This window comes from Corapipo altera, unplaced genomic scaffold (assembly GCF_003945725.1).
Source record: "Corapipo altera isolate COAL_440 unplaced genomic scaffold, ASM394572v1 0, whole genome shotgun sequence".
NCBI lineage: Eukaryota > Metazoa > Chordata > Aves > Passeriformes > Pipridae > Corapipo > Corapipo altera.
The window spans coordinates 38,452,114-38,471,991 of record NW_020884872.1 but is presented as its reverse complement, the minus strand read 5'-3'; the positions used below and the strand labels follow the sequence as shown (position 1 = coordinate 38,471,991).

At 36.4% G+C, this 19,878-nt stretch overlaps 2 protein-coding genes across 6 annotated transcripts in view; one reads left to right on the top strand and one right to left on the bottom strand.

The window, feature by feature from the left end:
* The window catches only part of ITGBL1 (integrin subunit beta like 1), a 142,025-nt gene extending 130,948 nt beyond the window's left edge, over nt 1-11,077 (top strand). Inside the window, exons 9-11 of the mRNA XM_027644448.1 lie at nt 2,951-3,097; nt 8,273-8,386; nt 9,919-11,077. Of these exons, the coding sequence (XP_027500249.1) occupies nt 2,951-3,097; nt 8,273-8,386; nt 9,919-10,010 (353 nt within the window). The 3' untranslated portion in view covers nt 10,011-11,077. The remainder of the gene's footprint in view (nt 1-2,950; nt 3,098-8,272; nt 8,387-9,918) is intronic.
* Nucleotides 11,078-12,119: 1,042 nt separating this feature from the next.
* The window catches only part of FGF14 (fibroblast growth factor 14), a 394,964-nt gene continuing 387,205 nt past the window's right edge, over nt 12,120-19,878 (bottom strand). For all 5 annotated transcript variants that reach the window (XM_027644461.1, XM_027644481.1, XM_027644498.1 and 2 more), the window contains one exon: nt 12,120-17,891. In XM_027644461.1, the coding sequence (XP_027500262.1) occupies nt 17,755-17,891 (137 nt within the window). In that variant the 3' untranslated portion in view covers nt 12,120-17,754. The remainder of the gene's footprint in view (nt 17,892-19,878) is intronic.

Genomic DNA, 19,878 nt, shown 5'->3' with positions numbered 1-19,878 from the left:
GCTTCTCTAACTGCAGTTTTCACAATTGTTACAGTCTTATGACATTCTCCTTGTATTCAATAAAAACTAAAAAGTAAAAATCAGTGTTCCAGTAATGTTTTTCTCAACTTGTTTAGCATATTTTGGCAGGGTAATGAAACCTGTTTACTTAGAAATATCTCTCCCAGACAAATGTTTAATATTCTCTTCTGTTAATAATATAATGGAAAGTCCTGCAACTAAAAAAAAAAGGAAATCCTGTTTCCATTTAAATACAGAGAGAAATATTTGTTTAATTTACTGGAGTGTTCTATATAAGGGATCCTACATTGTGCTGCAATTTTTCATACTCCTAGCCTGAGGTGCCAAATTTTGCTTGGGGCCGGCCTTAGTTTGCCCTTCAGGAACATCATCTGATTATAAACAGTCTAGATATAAGAACCAGCTTCCTCTGTGATGATTATTTCACCTTTTTCATCATGCTGATGTTCCCATGTGGTTGTGCCTTTTGTATTACAAAATAATCAAGCAGGTTTTTCAGGAACTCCAACAACAGCTGCATTAGTAGTCCTAAACTGATTTCCCACAACAACACGATTTTGTTTCTAATCATGTTAAGAAATAATTAATCCCAGAGTCTTGTTCGGTTCGGGATGACTTGGGCTATAATGCACCCCTGCCAGTAACTGTCACAGTTTGCTTTGTTGCTGCATTCATATTTCACATTTAAGTCTTGTGGTTATTGGAGTTTTAATTCTAAACAAAATGACAGTATTTTTAGCATCATCTTTTTCTGTCCTTTGCCTCTCCCCCATCAAAATCTTTATTCTTGATTGGACATTAATGTTTAAACTTTGTTAAATATTTAGAAGTTCATTAACATAGATTTTTATTAATGGAGATCTCTAGTCTCAGAACCATTGCATTGGGATACAATTTTTTTTATGATTTTAACGGTTTTTTGTTAAATCTTAAATTATGATAGACCAACACTTTCCAGTAAATCTTCTCAATCTGAACAGCTGGAGTAAAGAAAAATCTCTAAGTGAAGAAATCCATCTCAAAATTAATTGTTTTACATGATAAAATACTGATTTAACTATTCACACTATCTTTGCTCTGTGATTTGCAAGGAAGATACACAGAACAAAATCACGTAAAACAGTTTTTCTCAGGCTACCACACACACATGAGATAGCAAGGAGTTAACAAGCACTGGGCAAAGCACTTGTATACTCAACATCCCAAGGCACCCAAAGAGCTGCGGCTGCCCAAGCCAGTGTCAGCTAGGAATACATATTATTTTTGTAAAATGGATTACTTGAGACAAAAGAATTCTTCATGGTTTGAGGATTTATATGGCATAAAGGAGGAGAAGAATGGTCATTGCAGAAAAATGCAAGTCAAATTTTATATGGTAAACTGTAAACTGTTTGCAGCAAATTTATAGATTATTCACTACCTTTTTATTTGACTGATGTAAGGGCTTAAAAGACATGATCAGTCTCTGCATTCAGTAACACATAATGACTATACAAGAAAAATCCAACAAAATTATTTTCTCAATGAAATCACCATAGATTTTGTACTATTCACTGCTAAAATGAGTAAAGTATCTGTATCTTCACTAATAATTTTCCAACAGTGACATCCAGTTGTATATTTTACTCTTAATTGGTAGAGCTATTCTCAATTCTAATCTATATGTCACTAATTAAAAATAAATAAGACATAAAAATGCTCTGACAGAAGCTTAATACATTAAGTTACAGTTGCATGACATCTATCTGGAAGGAGCATATCAGTATATGCTTGTTTTCTATCTCTTGTATTTTGATTTGTCATATAGTTGACCTTGTTTCCCTTTCTAAAACTAGGATCAAGCTTCAAAAGTGGCATCAAGCTTCTGTGGTTGCTAGTTATCAATTTTCAGAAGTGGGTAGCAATACTGTCATAGTAACACTGTCATTGTTACAAATCATTTAAAGTTGTATAGATGGTATGTTAAAAAAACCCCAAACACCAATACAGAGTCTGGGATACAAAAATTATTTTGAACATTTAGATGCTGTAAATGACAGCTAAAAGACTTTGGAGCTCCCTGTATTTTTCTAATTTAAAGTGTTTTCTAATTTAAAGTATTTGGCCATCAGTAAACTTTGAAGGAACTCCACTTAGAGCAGACTATAAGGTTTGTATCTTCTCTGGGCTTCTACCAGTGCTGCCTCCCAGTTTACAATATTAGGTTGTGCTGCTGGCTCATGAGAAGTCCACAAATCAGAAAAACAAAATTGCTGATTTGCTTCTCCACATCCTGCAGTTCCATGCTTTGCCAAATACTCCTACTGCTTCTTCCCAGCCCATACTCACAAATTATCTCAGACTTTTCATTTCTGCTCCCTCGCCCTACATAGCAGGTAGGGTAGGAAAAAAAGTCACTGGTATGTATAATTTTGTCTCTGCTGCAGAAACGTAATTCAAAGCTGAAAAATGAAATTCTGGCTGAGACACATTTTTTGCTTATCTTTTTCATTCTCCATTCCTATATTTTTGTCTGCATTTGTTGTCACTTTTCCCTTTTTCCTGGCCAGATTTTCTACTCAGTTTATTCTTAAAAGTATTTTTCTTTTTTATTAATTTTTTTACAAACAACTCTCAAAAATTTTTATTTTATCTTTTTTTCCCTGTCTTTAAAGCATAAATTATAACTTCTAGGGTCTATCTTTGACCTATGTTCTAGAGTTTCTTTGACCTTTCCCTCACTTGTTTTCTGCACATCACAAGGGCACCCTGTTTAACATAAGAAGGAAAGCTGAAGAAGGCCACTCTGCCAGGAAGCAGTGCTGCCCATCCATCTGTCTGTCCCATTACATACACTCCACACTGCACAGGTCTGAAGGTGATCTCAGCTGTGACCACAGTCACCGGTTTCTGCTTGTCTTAGTCATAACCAACCTTGGTGTCATTACAGGCCATGGCATCTGCTCATGCGGCCGATGCATTTGCCAGGACGGGTGGTTTGGAAACTTGTGCCAGCACTCAAGGAAGTGCAACATGACAGAGCAGGAGAGCAGAAGTCTCTGCGAGTCAGCGGATGGCATATTATGTTCGGGGAAGGGTAAGAACTGGCAGCTGAGCTACTTCATGTCAGTGCAGTGCCAGAGGAATACTATCATATTCTGGAAGACTAATGTGCATGGAAGTGGGTTGTTGTTTAATAGCCCTTTATTTTCAAAGGTACTCATTATTAAAAGGATGTTATATTTGGCTCCGTAATGCACTTATATCCATTTTGTCGAACACCCACCGCGGCTGTACATACTCAGCAATGTTGCTCCCCTATGCAATTTTGTTAGTAGCATATAATTTTCTGTATCTGTTTAGCTGATGGTTTTCATGGAATAGCTGTACACTATAAACTAACTGTTCATGCTCCATCCAGTTTGTGGGAAAGGGGCACTACCTGCAGAAACACTGCAGTGGGGAAGATGACAGATGTAATATACTGGGCAACAGTAAGTGGAAGAGAGTGTTTAACAGCAACATTTGGTATACCTAATCACTCTGCTCCCCAACACAGCAGCAAAGTGTGTGTCTGCAGCCCTCACAAATGAATCCTGAAAACTTTCCCATTTACTAATTTTCATTCAGGTGGTTGCATCAGCTTCAGTTCAGCTATAAAAAAATGCCGCAGGGAAGAATAAAAGTTAGAAAATCCTGATAATTATCTGAAATTGTTCTCTGAGGTTCCTACCTTGCAGTCTTTCAGGCTAGGAAATTGCATTAATGGAAAGAGTGCTTTTTAGCTCCCCCATAGTGCAAATTGCCTATTTTTGTATATAATATATCTGAAAGAGAATAGACAAAAAATGGGTGGTGGGACTGACTGGAGGCTACCATGCACTCACTCCAGATTTTATGTGCCATTTCCTCTATTTGTATGTCCCTTGCATAGACAGAGGACCAGTTGGAAAAAAACAGTTAGGAGCTTTCTACATCAGGCAGATTTCCAGTTTTCCCTTTGGTAACTTTTATTTCAGTGCAGAGGAAATTTAAATAGGGTTTCCAGTCTGGCCTTCATCCATCTGTATTATCACTTGGAATTCTCTCCTGCAGAACTGTTTCATTTTATTTTGGGTTTTTTTCTGTCCCCAATTGATGCAATGTCATAGAAAATGAGGAAGTTGCATTGTTTCTTTATTTTTTCCAGATGTGTCTGTGTTTAAATTAGCGTATGTGTAAGAGAATGGTGAGTTGTTGGAGAAAAGGAATGACTCTATTTTACTGTAGAAGTTAACTTTTCTTCTCTTAGTCTTGTTCTCCCTGTGATGTTTTATATAAACCATGAAGGTGAGAGAATATTCTTAATAAAAATAAAATGCACTATGTGAGATTCTAAATAAATATAAGCATGAAAAATTATGTTGATTTTTAAAATATTTGTATTATCTACTACCTTTTTATAAGGATGGCTGAAAGCCCACTAGCCAGTGGGTCTTACTCTGAGAACAATTAGCTTTGAGCCCGTATATCAAGGATACAATTTACTCTGAGGCTTTGGGAGTAGATAATCTGGCAGAAATTTGCAGAGACACCCAGGATTTTTTTTCTGCCTGCTGGCTATACTGTCCAGAGGGTGGTTTGGGATCTGGTTACTGATGCAATCTGAAGCAGCCTGAAAATTGCTCTAGGTTGTAACCAGCAACAGGCAGGTAGTGCTTTTACACATGACTGCTTGAATGGAGGTTCCAAAGGCCCAGATTTTCTAGAGCAGTAGCTCTCTTGTTGAACAGCATTTACTTCCTCTGGGAATCACAAACCTGACACATGGAGCCAGGCTCTTCTCAGTGGTTCCAAGCAATAAAATGAGTGGCAAGGGGAGGAAACTAATGCACAGGAAGTTCCTTAACATGAGGAAGAACTTCTTTACTGTGCGGATGACCGAGCACTGAAACAGATTGCCCAGAGAGCTTGTGGAGTCTTTCTCACTGGAGATACTCAAGAACCATCTGGATGCAATACTGCTCAATGTGCTCTAGAGAGGCAATGTAATACTCTTATTAACTGCTTCATGAGGGAGGTTGAATTAGATGACCCCACAATTGTCCCTTCCAACCTTACGCATTCTGTGACCTTAAATCCATATTCAGCAACAGTGGTAGTTTCTTTGGACCCCAAGCACATGTAAGCTTTCAGTGTGATGAAAGGTTGCCCTGAGGACAGTCAATATAATAAAGTAGTGTCAAATTAGGTACTATAGCAGCTTTATTGTAGAAACAGCTGGTCACATGTGTTTGTTGCAGCAGAGAAATACCTCCATAAGATAACTTCATTTCTGTGTGGTCAGTAAACATCCAAGCAGGCTACTATCTCCTGCCTCTTCTCTGAGCAGGATGGGGATCACAGGCAAAGACAGTGTAATTATTTATAACCTTTTTTCCTTTTTTTCCTTTTTTTTTGGTAAATCTATTTTTGATGCTGAGATATGTATCTGGAAATCATGTCTTACTGGATACTCATACTTTAAAACACTGTTCATAGCTAGTGAAGCATTACCTTAATGGCAAATTGTTCTTTCTGATTTATTACAATGAGAAAAAAATAATGATTACTTGTCAGATAAAAGTGAATTTTGCTGGAAACCTAGCCAGGATAAGCAAGTGTTATAATGGATTGAGAGGAGCTTGAACTTCTTTTGTAGGACTGTGAGGAGTCCTGGTTTTCAGCAGATAACTGCTGAACACTACCAGAACATTTCACTCTGCTAATATAAGCAAAGTTGGACATCCACATTCCTAGTCTGTTTTTAGAATCTTGGCTCTCTGACTGTGCCACCTGTAGTAAGAGTTCTTCCAAAGGAAAACAGCAACACCCACCACTGCTGTCTCCCTGGCATTAAATATAGGGCTGCATATGGCGACTGTAACAGTGCAGGATGTAGGCAAGGTAATGAGCCAAATCCCATCTGAGAGGATCTGGCTGGGATCCCAGGAAACACCCTGCAACTCATTAGACTCATTTTAATTAAACTAAGGGGCCTCCCAGAGCAGCATACTCTGTTCAGGGAAAAGGCTTGATTCATTTCCCTAACAGATTTTGTATTAGGGAGCCTGATCTTCCTTGGTTGACTTGGTGTTAAATTTGCTGTATCTTCTGCGAAATAGTTTTAAACACTGAGGGCATTCCTCAGTAGCAGCATCAGTGCTGTTTATGAAGAATCACTTCAAGTTTTTTACAATGTAATACTCTAATTAACTGCTTTAATTTCACTAAAATTATCATACTATTCCTCATTATTTTCTGTTGCCTGTACCTTGCAATTTGTACGAAGAGAGAGATTTGGTTTAAATTATCCTCAAGTAAGTCTTAGTGTACCTCTTATACAACAACCATGCAATATATATGCTATTCTTCACTGCCTCTTTATACAGTGGCATTTTTTATCCTTGTAGGGTATGTCAATATTTTCTGTACTGGTGGCTCAGTAAGCAATACTCAGAAGTCACAGAAAAAGTAGATGCTTAATCAAATACTCCCATCCCCAAATGTTCCAATCATTAGCTCTTCCTGAATATATTTACATGTTCCATATGTTGCAAGTTAAAACATTTCCCTAAAATTAGGCAATAAGTTAATTTTTGTGAATTTAAAATAAACATTAAATTATTTACCTATTTAATTAAAAATTAGATACTCTGCTGAGGCTGTTATGAAGTTTTCAAAAATTAAGTGTCAGTGATCAGAGGTACTTCTGTATTTACAGGAAAAACCTATGGAAAATTCGTTGATATCAAGAGATGCACTTTTTTTAAAAAAAAAGTGTAATAGGGTCATCATTATGGATTTTTTTCAGAGGTCTGAAAGAACTGAAAAGATGGAAAAGCATAATTTTATAGGCTTTGGCTAAGGCCCTGTTACGTAACCTGTGAATTCTATTTAGGTTATATTCTGACATAACCAAGCTTCCTTCGATATATTTTTTCCTTAATATTGCATTAAGTACATTGGTGACTTTTATTGGAATCATTCTGAAAATACTGCAGGAAGCTAGGATTTTCAACTGCATTTAACTAATTTATAAGTATGTTCTGTTAAATGTCAACAGCTTATTTGCTGATATTTTTTTTTAACTCTGCCTCTGATAATTGAAAACTATGTGTGTATCCTTTGCTATAATTTATTTGGGGCTTTGATTTTTTTAATAATGCTTTCTAATGTAACCTTTTCTTAGGGCTTGGTTCACAACAAGATTTTTGGTGAGCAGTTACTAAGAGCCCCACCTTAGCGTTGTAGGTGTTGTACTGAAATCTGTATAGGGTCAAGATGCTGAAGATGGGATCTGAAAAGCTGAGTCTTTTCACTCAAGTTTTGGAATCATCCAGAAGGAATTACCATCTCCTAGTGGCACTTCTAGTTGCAGAAAAGCCTGTCTCACCCCATTCTCAGGCTACAGTCTTCCTGACACGATTGTCTGAGGGTAATTGTCACTTTCTAGGATTCAGAGCCATGAACCTTCTTCTGATGGTAAGAATGTCTCCAAGTCTTCCCTTGAAGGGAGGTTTCTGGTGCTCTGTGGCTTATGGCATCACCTGAACATCACCATAGAGTCTCTCCTTTCCCTGTGGGGCTGTGACCTGACATCATGGAGAAGGAGGAGAGTAGCTTCTCCCAACAAAGGGCACTAGTGTACACTGCAGGAATAAGCCAAGTGCTGAACTGCTATTATGTGCTCAAACTCTTTATGACCTAGAGCAAATAATTAATTAGTAATTCCATGGGAGGTAGAGAAACTTTCTTTGTGGTGATGAGGATTTTGGGGGTCTAAATATTAGTCTTGTGCATTGCTGGTCTTTTGTGGACCCACCCCTAAATTTAGATGAGAAGGCCTATTTCCTTCCTGGGTGTGATTTTATTGCCTTCAGTAACAGTGGGTTGGGGACAATTTGAGCTTTTCTAGTAAAAAAAAAAAAGAACAGTTACTGGGAAGATAAGCCCTGATTGTAGGTCTCTGAAACCAAAAGAAAGCTTAAGAATATGAGTCTTGATTGAGTGAAATAGCAGGATCAAAGCATTAGTACTAACATTCCACCATACTCAAACTCATACCAAAAGAATCCTTTTATTCAAAAGACTTTTAGCTTGATTATTTTCTTTTATGTAATAGCCTCTTAGGCAGCAATTTTGTGCATATGCACACGTGCATATGTGTGCACGTGTGTGTGGCGGGTTGTTGTTTTCTAGTCTGAAACTGACAGTGCTCTTTGACTGCGAGTAATAATTTTTGTGATTTCAGGTTCCTGCCACTGTGGAAAGTGCATCTGTTCTCCCCAGGAATGGTACATTTCAGGCGATTTCTGTGAATGCGATGACAGAGACTGTGACAAACATGACGGTCTCATTTGCACAGGTGCAGTACAGGCTAACACTTAATTGCTTCAGGAAACAAACTGTGTTGATGGGAATTATGTTAGACAAAGCCTAGCTACTTCTTTCCCCACTGACAGAGGAAGTGCATTTGCTGGTTATTCAAATCTGCTATAATTGTTTCTTCATGCAGTGTGGTAATCAACTTAAGGTTTCAAAACAACAGTTGAAAGCCCGAGCATGAATTTAAATAAGTAAGTCAGCTATTACATCCGTCAACAATTCTCATTGTAATAGACTACAAGTTAATGCTTTTTTGGCAAAAGACATAGTGTCAGCATTAAGATCATGAGGTTTCCTTAGCATTTGTTCTTCTACTGGACATTCTATGAGTGTAAATTTAAGTCACAGACAAAATTCACTTGTCTGATGATCCTTGGTGGCTCAGAGGTGTAGTTGTGTGGGTTAACAGACCTTCCTGGCAATCAGGCAATCATTGGTGGGAGCCTGAAATGCACGATAGCTTTTCTTATGATGTGATGGCTGATGATTAAATTAATGATTATAGCAGCTTCATCTTAACATTGTCTGAAAGTTGAGGTGGCAGATGTGGATAGAAACGGGCAGGGTGCCAACAAGCCCTCACGATAAACATGGTGACAAGAAGCAGCATGGGAATTGCTAAATTAACTCATTGGCTTCTTCATGTTACAAATCTTAATTTTAGAAAAACTTTGCCAGCAATTATTAGATGTGGAAGAAATCTGCAAGTTGATTAGAGTGAGACTGGGAGGGCTGACACTAGTAAAATGTCTTCCAGCTGGATCTATTAACAAGCATCCTTTTCTGGAGGCAAGTAACCAGTATAGCGGTAGCAGAAGCCTTATCTTCAGCTGTAATGGCTGTTCATGGATCTTCATAAAGCTGGTAGAAAGAGGAGCTCACACTGGAAATCCATGCTATAGCTGTCTCAAGCTGAGCATTTGAGTCATAAAAAATATTTAAATAAAGTGAAAATAGAGGTGTCAGTATGTAATGTTTCCCTACTGTAAAATAGGGCCAATACATTTTTCACTTAATAGAGAGTTTGAGATATGATTTATTTGTATAGCACTCCTGAGAAGGTAGGTGTAAAGTTTTCCATGTTTAGAGTGATGGTTTTATTGCTATTCTGTTGGTAACTTTTAATGACTTTTTCTTTCTTTGTAGTAGTTAAAAGTAATCTTGTTTTACCTTGTACCTGGAGGCACAGTGTGAACACTGAACCTCACCAGCTGGGTACAGATACTGATGTATACAATTGCACTACACAATACACAATTACAATATTTGCAATATGGCTGATGGAATTATTGAGAGAATTCTATTAATGCTTTGAAAATGTAGGTTTAGGGTGGTTTCTTAATGCAATGGTACAATAATTGCTTCCTTCCAAAGGGGGGAAAAAAAAAAGGGGTAGGGGAACAATAAAGGAACAATGCAACTACTTTACCATGGCTTTTTACTTCCCATAAAACACATTTTAATGTAGTACATTTCAATTATGATAATTGCCTTTTATTCATTCTATTCTAGGCAACGGTGTTTGTAGCTGTGGAAACTGTGAGTGCTGGGAAGGATGGAATGGAAATGCTTGTGAAATCTGGCTGGGGAGAGAATACCCTTAATGCAGGGTGTCAAGGACTGAGGAGCTTTTTTTGTTTGTTTTTCTTTAGGCTGCTAGAACATTTAATTTCAGAAGTGCTCAGTGTGTGGGTGTGCATGTGAGCACACATACATGGTTTTAAGTACCTTAGAACGTGTTTGAGGACCTGCTTCTTAAAGAAATGCATCAAAAAAACTAAAAAAGGGAGCAGGACAACCCCAGCTCTAGAGGGTGAAGTCATAAAATACCGGCCCTATGGAACTCCTCCAGAGTTTTTTTTGTAAATTCAGTGGAACTGAGATTATATCTATAATGCTTGTTTCTTTAAGCAACCTTTGGAAAAAGTATAAGGAAACCTCTTTTAACATTGTTTACTTGGTCATCACCTCTCCTTATCAATCTTAACAATACCCCTGTAGAGGAGTAACACTAGCTGAATATTTGTCAAATAACTAGTTTGATTAATTTTGTGGTGTTGGAAAAATACATTATTTGACCTTTTTTTCTTTCTAACAATCCTAATTATGTACCAGCTCATAAATTGAAAGAAGTTGTAAAGAAGCCTATAAAAACATTGGTGATTTTTTGTTTGGTAAAATAATTGTCTGAGATCCAGTTACACGACACCCATAAACTGAAGACCCAAAATGTTTGAACAGACCCTTTTCCACAAAAAAACTTAGTTTCTGTGGTTAATGTGTCAGTAAGTTGGTTATCTAATCTACATACTACAATACTTTCAAGTACATAACCTATGGGAACATAAGGAAGGAAACTAATAAAGATATAAATGTATGATTACCTATTCTGAATATGTATTCTGCAACTCATATGTACTTCTATCATACTGTTCTGTGTAGGTACAGTTGCCTCTTAAAAGTAAAGTAAATGAAAATTTGTTATATTGAAAATGAAAATATGTCACTTTCAGGATGAAAATTTTGTCTACTATTCAAAATCACTGTTTAGAACACATTACACTGTCACACATGGTATTCATTGAATTTAACTGCTTTTATGGAAGTGGGAAACCTGAAGGTCAACTGGCTTGAAAAATCGTCTATGCTATGCAGCAGCTTGGTCTCAGCCAAAGACGTTTGGATAATGTCAACAAAGTAATTAAAGTTTTAATATAGTAAATACAAACAAAGTAGTGGTATGAACAAAAATTTTATTTTTATTTTCCAATGGTGAAATGCTGCTCAGTGTGAAATTCACATTGAGTAATGAATGATGCACAACTATTGGGACTTCCCTAACTTATTTACATATGAGTCTCTTAATTTTTTGTACACGTAGATTTGGCAGCCCTTGAATTCTTTAGAACAAAAAGAAGAAATATACATTTAATTTCAAAAGTGTTTACATTTTGTGAAGTCATGATTGAGTGAGAAAATTGATTAAATGGCTGTAAAATACTTTTAGATACCAAAATGCAACACTGGCATTTAGGTGCCAAGGTCCTAAGAAGAGGTACATGATTCAGAAATGATGGAACTATGTATCAACCAAAAAACTTATTTCCATTATTTATCTAGAAATTAGTTTTCTTTTAGAAAGGACAGTTTTGAAATAGGAAAATACAATGCTACAGACCATGTAACAGAATGCAAAATTTCAAATTTATTTAATTGTCTTATTATTGCCCATTCCCATGTAGTTTGTTCTCTCACCCAGTTTTTTTTAGTTAGCCTGTATTATTTCTTTCTAAAAATGAGGCCTGTGAAACCCATGTTCTCAGGGAGCATAATCACCAAACATCCAATTTATATATAAGTTCTGCAGATAAATAATGAGACATACATCCTAAAGCTGTTACCTGCTCTCTTGTTAGATAACCAAAATATCAGACAGAGTTCTAAAATATATCAATACAGTATAAAACATCTTCAAAATAAAATCGTCTTGAAATTTTAGTTTATATTTTGTACTTGTAACCCTTAAACTCCATGGAACTGAACAGAAATATTTTCTTAAGTTTTAGCATATATGCATTTTGCCAACCCTGGTGTCTGGAGAGCACAGATTGTTGCTTTTATTTATATTTACAAATACAGCTGACCTGAATCACCTTATAATCAGTGGGGTTTTTGCATGTACATTCATCTGCTGAATCAGAGTGGAAACAGTGAAGGATACAAAGTTTTCCTTTATTTTCTTCCATCTGTATTTAGTACAGTAATAAGAAAATATCAGATAATCAAAACTCTTATCTGGTGTCAGTAGATGCTTTTGGCTTGTTCATGCCATCATTAGTAGATTTATATATACTGTAGACCAGCTGTGGTATTTCAGGTACACATTCATATATAAAAGAACAATTCTTTAGCTGGTTGCAGTATTGTATTTGATGCATTTTACTTTTTAATTTGCTTTAATTTTAAATTTATATACTTAAAGAATGTAAGGTAATTCTTCTTTCTAGTTTGTTTGGGTTTTTTTGAAAAAAACAAATCAACTCCAACATTTGACTACTGGACGGATTACACAGCCACAGTATTTCTGTTATCCAAATTGTTTTTTATAGTACATATGAAAAAAAAAAAAGGATATCTACAACAGTTACTCTCTGTGTTTCATTAAAATGCAATTATCAAACAAAACGGTGCTATTACTGTAAACCATAAAGCATTAACTAAGACTATTAAAAACGCAATGTTCACATTAATTTTTTTCCAATTTTTATTTTGTGTCTTATAACGTTGCTTGAACATTTCCCCTCTTCATGTTGAGGTAACTGGTGGTGTAACACCCAGCAGATCTGTTTTGTGGCTGATTTTCTCACTAAAAACGAGATTGGAAGAAATAAGATTATTATTCCACGTATGTGAATATAACAGCTGTAATAGCAAATTGTAATTTTACACCTCATTCCGTATGATGGGAATTCTAGATACATAAAGTGTAAAAGCAGGAAGAGGCATAAGGAAGTGAAACTTACTGCTTAATTCTTTAGAGCTAGTGACTGTAAAAACTTTCTCCCAGACCTGTGACAAAAGGCAAAACCAAATTGGATAAATGGGGATTTTGTACTGATTAAATTAGTAAACCTTATGAAAAAAAATATTATGTCCTTGCTTTCTTATGAGAGAAAGAACATATTCCAGAAGTGTGCTGAATGCTTCTATAACAGACTTGCAGAATAATGCCTACTGTATATAACTTATCTGTAATATCAGCTATAAAACAGTTGTGGATTGATTTGCTTCTATAAATTATTAACCTGCTTGTGACCCTTTTTATCAGTGGCCACACTCTCTTTTAGAAACACGCAGATGAACATTTAATCATGTACCTGCTCTCACTTTTCTGATGCTTTGCCCATTGCTTCTTAGCAGAATGTCATCTCACTTTGTAGCTAAATGATACAGCTATGTGATACTGGGATGAAGAAAACTCAGTTGAATATTTCTGTGACTAGGTAACAGAACAAAAATTTTATTACATCTTTAAAAATAAGTCATAGCATTTGTATTAGTCATCACCAAAAAAATCCCTCTTATTAAATGTTTTAGAATGCATTGCACAGAATATGAATTTATCTAAAGGGTCATTTAAAAGAAAGAGAACCTTCTAATTTAGTCTAATTTTATTTGGATTCCCATTTGAATGGAGCTGAACAATTTCTTCTTTATACCAATAAACAGAAGGATCAGCAAGACATACTTTTACTGCATGGACCAAACTGCTTGATTTCATACCTCATTGCTTAAACTAGTATTAAATCAAGACAAAAAGTTTCCCTACATATATATATAAAGCTAGAGTTCTTAGTGTTGTGTCAGGTATATGCCATAGTCAAAGTGAATATCTTTATGGGGGTGAGACGGTGGGGAGAGAGGGAAGAGGTTTAGTAAGAATCAACATGACTATACCAGTTAAAGTTTATGAAAATGACAATATATTAAAAAATCATTTAAGAATGGCTAAAACCCCCAACAAGTTAAGCAAAGGCTGTGTTATGTGAACCGCAAACCACTTAAAAGGAGCTAGAGCCCCTTCTACAGGCTCTATCATGTGAGCAATCTCATAAGGATTCTTGTCTATTTATAAAATTTTTGAAGTACAACAAAATGATGCTTTGTTTAAATAGTTCATATCTACTTAAAACTGGATTTCTGAAACTGTGCAGGTGTGATTGATTTTGCCAAATAGAACTGTAGCTGAAATACAGATTTAAAAAAAAAGGGAAGAGATAATGACTATATGCAGTGTTAACATATAAAATGGTAAGATGAGGTTAGATTGCTGTGCAAACAGTCTCTCAGAGATTAGAGAAAACCCAGAAGAATAAAATACAAAGCAAGCATGCAAAAGATCTGGAAGGCTGCAGATTCACAGGCAACTGCACATGTAAGTACAAAACCCCCAGTCTATAAATACAAATTGATTCCATCAGGTTTACTATACAGTACTTTAGTAGTAACAGATAGTTGAAAACAGCTTTCACTTAAAAGCAAAATTAATTTTAGAGGGAAGAAAATGGTGAAGTCTTATTCTGGAGAACAGCAAGAGAGGTATTATATTAAGGAGCTAAAATTTTCTTTGGCATGGTAAAAGGGGAGAATTGAGTTTGCCAACCTATTTACATGAAGTTTCACCATCCTGTGGGCAGTGCAATGATGTTTTGCACAGTCTACTTTTTACATAAACTTTTTTGTTGGTTTCATATATGCCTTCATATAAGTGCTTTATTCATCATTTTGAATCTGTGTATACATCAAATAAGAATAAACAAACTGTACAATGCAAACTCTTTGCATATATGTTTGTAAATTTAGTAGTACTGACCAACAGTTCTTTGACAGATACAACCTACAACATGCAGTTCATCCTTGCCATCCTCTTTCCATGTAACAGATGAGACAAGACAAAATAAAAGGGAAGAAAGAAAGCACAAAGACAACTTTTTATGTTTAAACAAAATGTAATAATAAAAAAAAATTAGAACATCTATTCATTGGATTAAACATACATAAGAATTTAGCCCACAGCAACAAACCCAGAAAACAATAATTTAAAAAAATGCTGTATTTCCAGTATGCACTAACAACTTACAGAAATTAAATCTGGCCTTAATTATAGACTCCCAAAGTGGTTCACAGATCATAGTTACTCAGGATCAAAAGGTTAGTGTTGAAAACAATACTTATATAGGATCAGGCCATGAACCAGAACTTCCTCGCTTTGCTCAGACAGTTTTCCAGCCCTGTCTCTCCTCAGGTTCTTACACTGGGGAGTAAAAAGACAGCTGGATGAGACATGAACTCGTGTATTCACTGCTCATGAATCAGGTGAGAGAGAATGTAGCCTTCAGCTGTATTGTCTTACTTGAAATATTGTGAAGTGCTCCTCTTATAATTGTAGGAAGGCCCGGGGCCATCCCCAGGACCCAGCTGATAGTACAGCATCATGGCTGCTGCCTCTCATGAATCTTCCAGGTGCAGAGTAAACCCCCAGATCATCATGTGAGTTGCTTTGGTTTTGTTTTGTTTTCTCAGGGATGGTGCATAAATCCCACTGGACCAGATAGGATTAGAAGGGTACACCAAAGTTTTTAATAAAGTGGTGTTTTTCCCATGCACATATATTTAGTGCTAGCAGACAAGGGCACAGTCTAAGTCAAAGTTTCTTTGTATTTTTATCACAGTTTTAGATTAGGTTTGTTTTGTTTTTTCTCCCCTACATGGATAGAGGGCTTCGTGCTTAACTCATTCCCTCCCTAGAAAGACCCAACATCAATCACTAGCTTGCTGTTCTCATAGCACATATACAAAAGGAAGTCTGACCTACAGAAAAGAAAAGTTTATCTAGAATTTAGCAGCTTTACAGTAGCCTCCTTGAAGAGCACACTAAATGTTTCTTATAAAAACAGAACACATTTGAAAACTAGTATGAAGAGTTCATTCAGACTGAATCAGTTGTTCAGCTGAGCAGACAGGGACTTTGAAATAACCAGCAGCCTCTCTTAGGGACTTCAGCACAAAGACGTGGTAAAACAAATTGCCAGAAATACAGTGCTAAAAAAGGAATGGATGGTTTCCACCTTTTTTGTCTTTAAATATCAAGGTAACAGCAAGAGGCCACACAGTTTTCCAGACTGAGATACAGTTTGATCTTTGCTGCCATTTCTGAGAAATAAATTCCATCTTAAGCATACAGAGAGTGCCCATATTTTTAATCTCCTGAAAGCCGGTGACTAAGCATGCAAAAACTTCAGTGGCACCTCTGTGGCATTCTCTAATTCTTCCCCCCCCCAAGCCCACCTCACCCCACAACATTGGCTTAATTGTTCACAAGGGAGAAACTCAAAGGGTTAATGTTGTTTCTGGTAATATGATCCAAGGCTTCAATTTTATAATGTTTTTCATTTCTTCTAGATTGATGTAGGAGAAAGTACAGTATATAGAGATCAAGGCAAGGCACCTTCAATCTAGCAATTTGGTGGGCATGTTATCCTCAGAAGCTGGCTGGAGGTACATACCGGGATATCAGTGAAATACCTAGGACTGGACTTTGCATGCTTAGCTAAAAATAAAAATAAAGTTTTGTAATATGTCCAGTTTTAAATTTTTTTTTAAACACCAGAAATATTAAACTATAATTCGTAACTACCCTTTGCATTGGTGCTGCAAAAAAGAACACAACATCCTTGCCCATGCTTTGCTAAGTAGGTGTGGAATTCAGCCAAAAATAACAATGGCATTAAGTTCAGTTCCTTAAAAACAGGAAAGGATTATATTTGAAATGGATTTAGGTAGCACGATTCTGATTAGTCTTACTTATTTTTTTTTTTATTGGTTGTGGTTGTTTTTCAAACAATGAAGATTTAGTAGATGAAAAATGAGCCTTAATTCAGGCCTACAAGGCCTACAAAATTCTTTGGACCCACTTTCCCAAAAGTGAGTGGGTCTTGCTCGCTGGGCAAGGCAAATGTTACCATTACCAGTAAGCCTGTGATATGTATAAAACACACACACAAAAAGAAACTACACGGGGATGCCAAACACGTGTTTCATAAAACTCCCCGTTGGTTGTGTTTGACACTCTTCCCTCCACTATAACGCCAACCTCAGAAGCACAGTATCTTTTACTAAAGAGTATTCACATTTAATCAATATTGTAAGCCAGAGACAACGATCCTATTCTTTATAGATATAATTTGTAATAATAGATTTTTGAAGGCTTCCGATTCCCTGATTGCTTTCAAAACTAAGCCACCGGCAACACTTAAGTTATAGAGAAACACAATCCCTGCAAAAGTTCACAAAGAGTGGAGCGAGCAGCCTTATAAAAAAGGGAAGAAGAGAAATTCATAATAGCACAGGTTTACAGCATCTAACTAGAAATTACTTGATTATTCGTGTGCTACAAAATAGAACTTAAACACATGGATTTTGCTGAAAGTGGACTCAAAAAAGGATTATGGGCAATTGTCAGCAGGCAAGGTATCAAGTGTACTTGTGAAGTATGTGATTCACATGAAGTGTCACAGTCACAGAAAAGATATTAAAAAGGCATTCCAATATCTGGTAGGGCATTCCATGGTCTGAGTTTAGCTGGTTTGTCCAGGTGTCTTCTTTTTTTGGGTAGAGCTACATGTTGAGATTTATCCACTTGCAACAACTCAGTTCAGAAACAGCAACGGGCAAGTCGGTGACTTGCTGCAAGCTGATCCACAGACACTGCCGAAAGGAAGTCTGGCAAGGATAAATCGCTCAACTGTACTCGAGATTCAGTAAGTCACAACACCTGTGAGGATCTGGCTATGTCGTCTTGCTCTTGTTAACTGGTTTGCCGCCATTCATTATTGCAGATGCACTTGTGCTTTTACTTGGAGTTACCCCAGCCTTTGGCACTGTTTCTCCAATATCATGCAAAGATGGTTCTCGATACATGGCAACTGAGGGGAGAGAAGAGAAAAGGAGAACCATTTTTAAGAACGTATCACATGTAAGAGTTCATCTCAAATAATTATCTATAATAACTGATATTGTAAGATGTTCCTCTTGCATACCAGGGAAACTATTTTGACAGACACTTGACATCACTGATAGATTTTCTTGACCCTCCAAAATTTTCACTTCTTCATCTCACTTAAAAACACAGTAGGAAACTACATGCTTGTTTGTTTGAAGGACACTATAGATTTTTGGAAATTAAAAGCTACTCTTCTATCTTTGCATAAAGTGAACACACAAAAATGTAAATGTATATACAGATATGTATATATATAGACCCCTTAAATAAACATGCAAGCTTTTAGAAGTAAAACGTGATGAGACAGATTGTATTTAAAAAGTGGGATCATACAATACAGTTGTCTAGACTTGTGTTCTTTTTTAGTCATATTTGCAAGACTAGGCCAGGATCCAGTTCTACAAAGTTATGTGTACATCAGTCTCTCAAATCTAAGGACTTGGCTATGATCTCTTCAGCTGTATCCTGAAGAAATATCCAGGAGATGTAGAGAGTACACAGGAGGTTTGGGGTTTTTTCTTCCTCCTTTGCAATAACATAAGCAGTAACCGCTGATCTCCACTGAATGTAGAAGTGCAGAAAACTCCAGATTGAACTATTAACTGAATTCTTAGAGGAATTAAAAGTTTGCCCCGGGGCTTCAGTTCCTATCTATCCACTTCAAATCCTTTGAGAAAAATACATGTATTCAATCACATAGTTCCAGCATTAAGCTGCCTTAATGATTAATGTTCTTGGATAATTCAATTTCATTTTCCATGTCACTGAATCAGGTAATATTTCCACTTATACCTAACTTCAGTAGCATTTATTTATATCAGAGCAATGTTAAAAGAGATGTCAAAGCAGTCAAAGGAATTAATCATCACACTATGACTTTGGGACTGGCTGTGTGTTGCCATAGAGAGCACAATTCCTTCATCTCTTGGCTAATTAGAATAGGAGGCTGGAGCATCAAAGTACTGATCTTGATCTTCAGTGGTGTGAAGTTTCATAATAAATATGAAGGGTCCATAGCATCATTAACTAATCAAATACTTGTTCTAACATTTCCAGTGACATAATCTACATCCTTTTATGGCTTCTAGAAGACTGAAATGTCTTCTTTAGAGTATATAAGGCTGGTTATGATCTATGTCTTCAGAGTGCCCCATAACTGTGTTTAGGGCACTTAGCTGATTAATTAGAAGATCTTGATGAAATAACACTGTGACCTACACAACTATTAAGTTGAACAACATGAGATGGAACTATAAAGTAAGGAATTATATAGAAGAGCTATCATATTTGATAATTCTTATAGGTAATGAAACAGGATCCAGGCCTAAGAGTTAACTGAGATATCTTGACCTGCTAAGAAACTACCAACATCTAAATGATCTGTGGTAGTTCTGTTCTGCCTACTGGACTAAAGCTTAAAAGAATGGTAGAAGAAGCATACAATAGGCCTAGTGGTAATGAATTAGGATGCAGTAAGATAAAGTAGACATTTGAATAGGAGAAACAGGCCTGGAGCCAAGGCTTTCTCCAAGCTCCAGTGAGTGGGTCGAGAACAATGGAAAAGTAGGAAGGTCAAGATGAGGAAGATTAGATGAGACCCCAGACTCACAAGAGGAAGAGCGGATCTCCCACCAAGATTGAGGGCCAAGAGAAGCACCACTCCAAGCCCTGCCTGAGCTCCATCTATACTCTGCCTGTTATTAATATGTATAGATAGCTGTTGTAATCACATGAATATGCATTTAATCATATGTGAAAATTGTATAAAAACTACTGATTTTGTGTGAAACCTTTGAGCAAGTTCTTTGTGGTGCGAACCACACTTGCTCCCAGTGCTGTCAATAAATACCTTTGCTGCTCAAAGATCCAAAAGTCTCTGAGCAGTTCTTTACAGCAATATAAATCAAGTT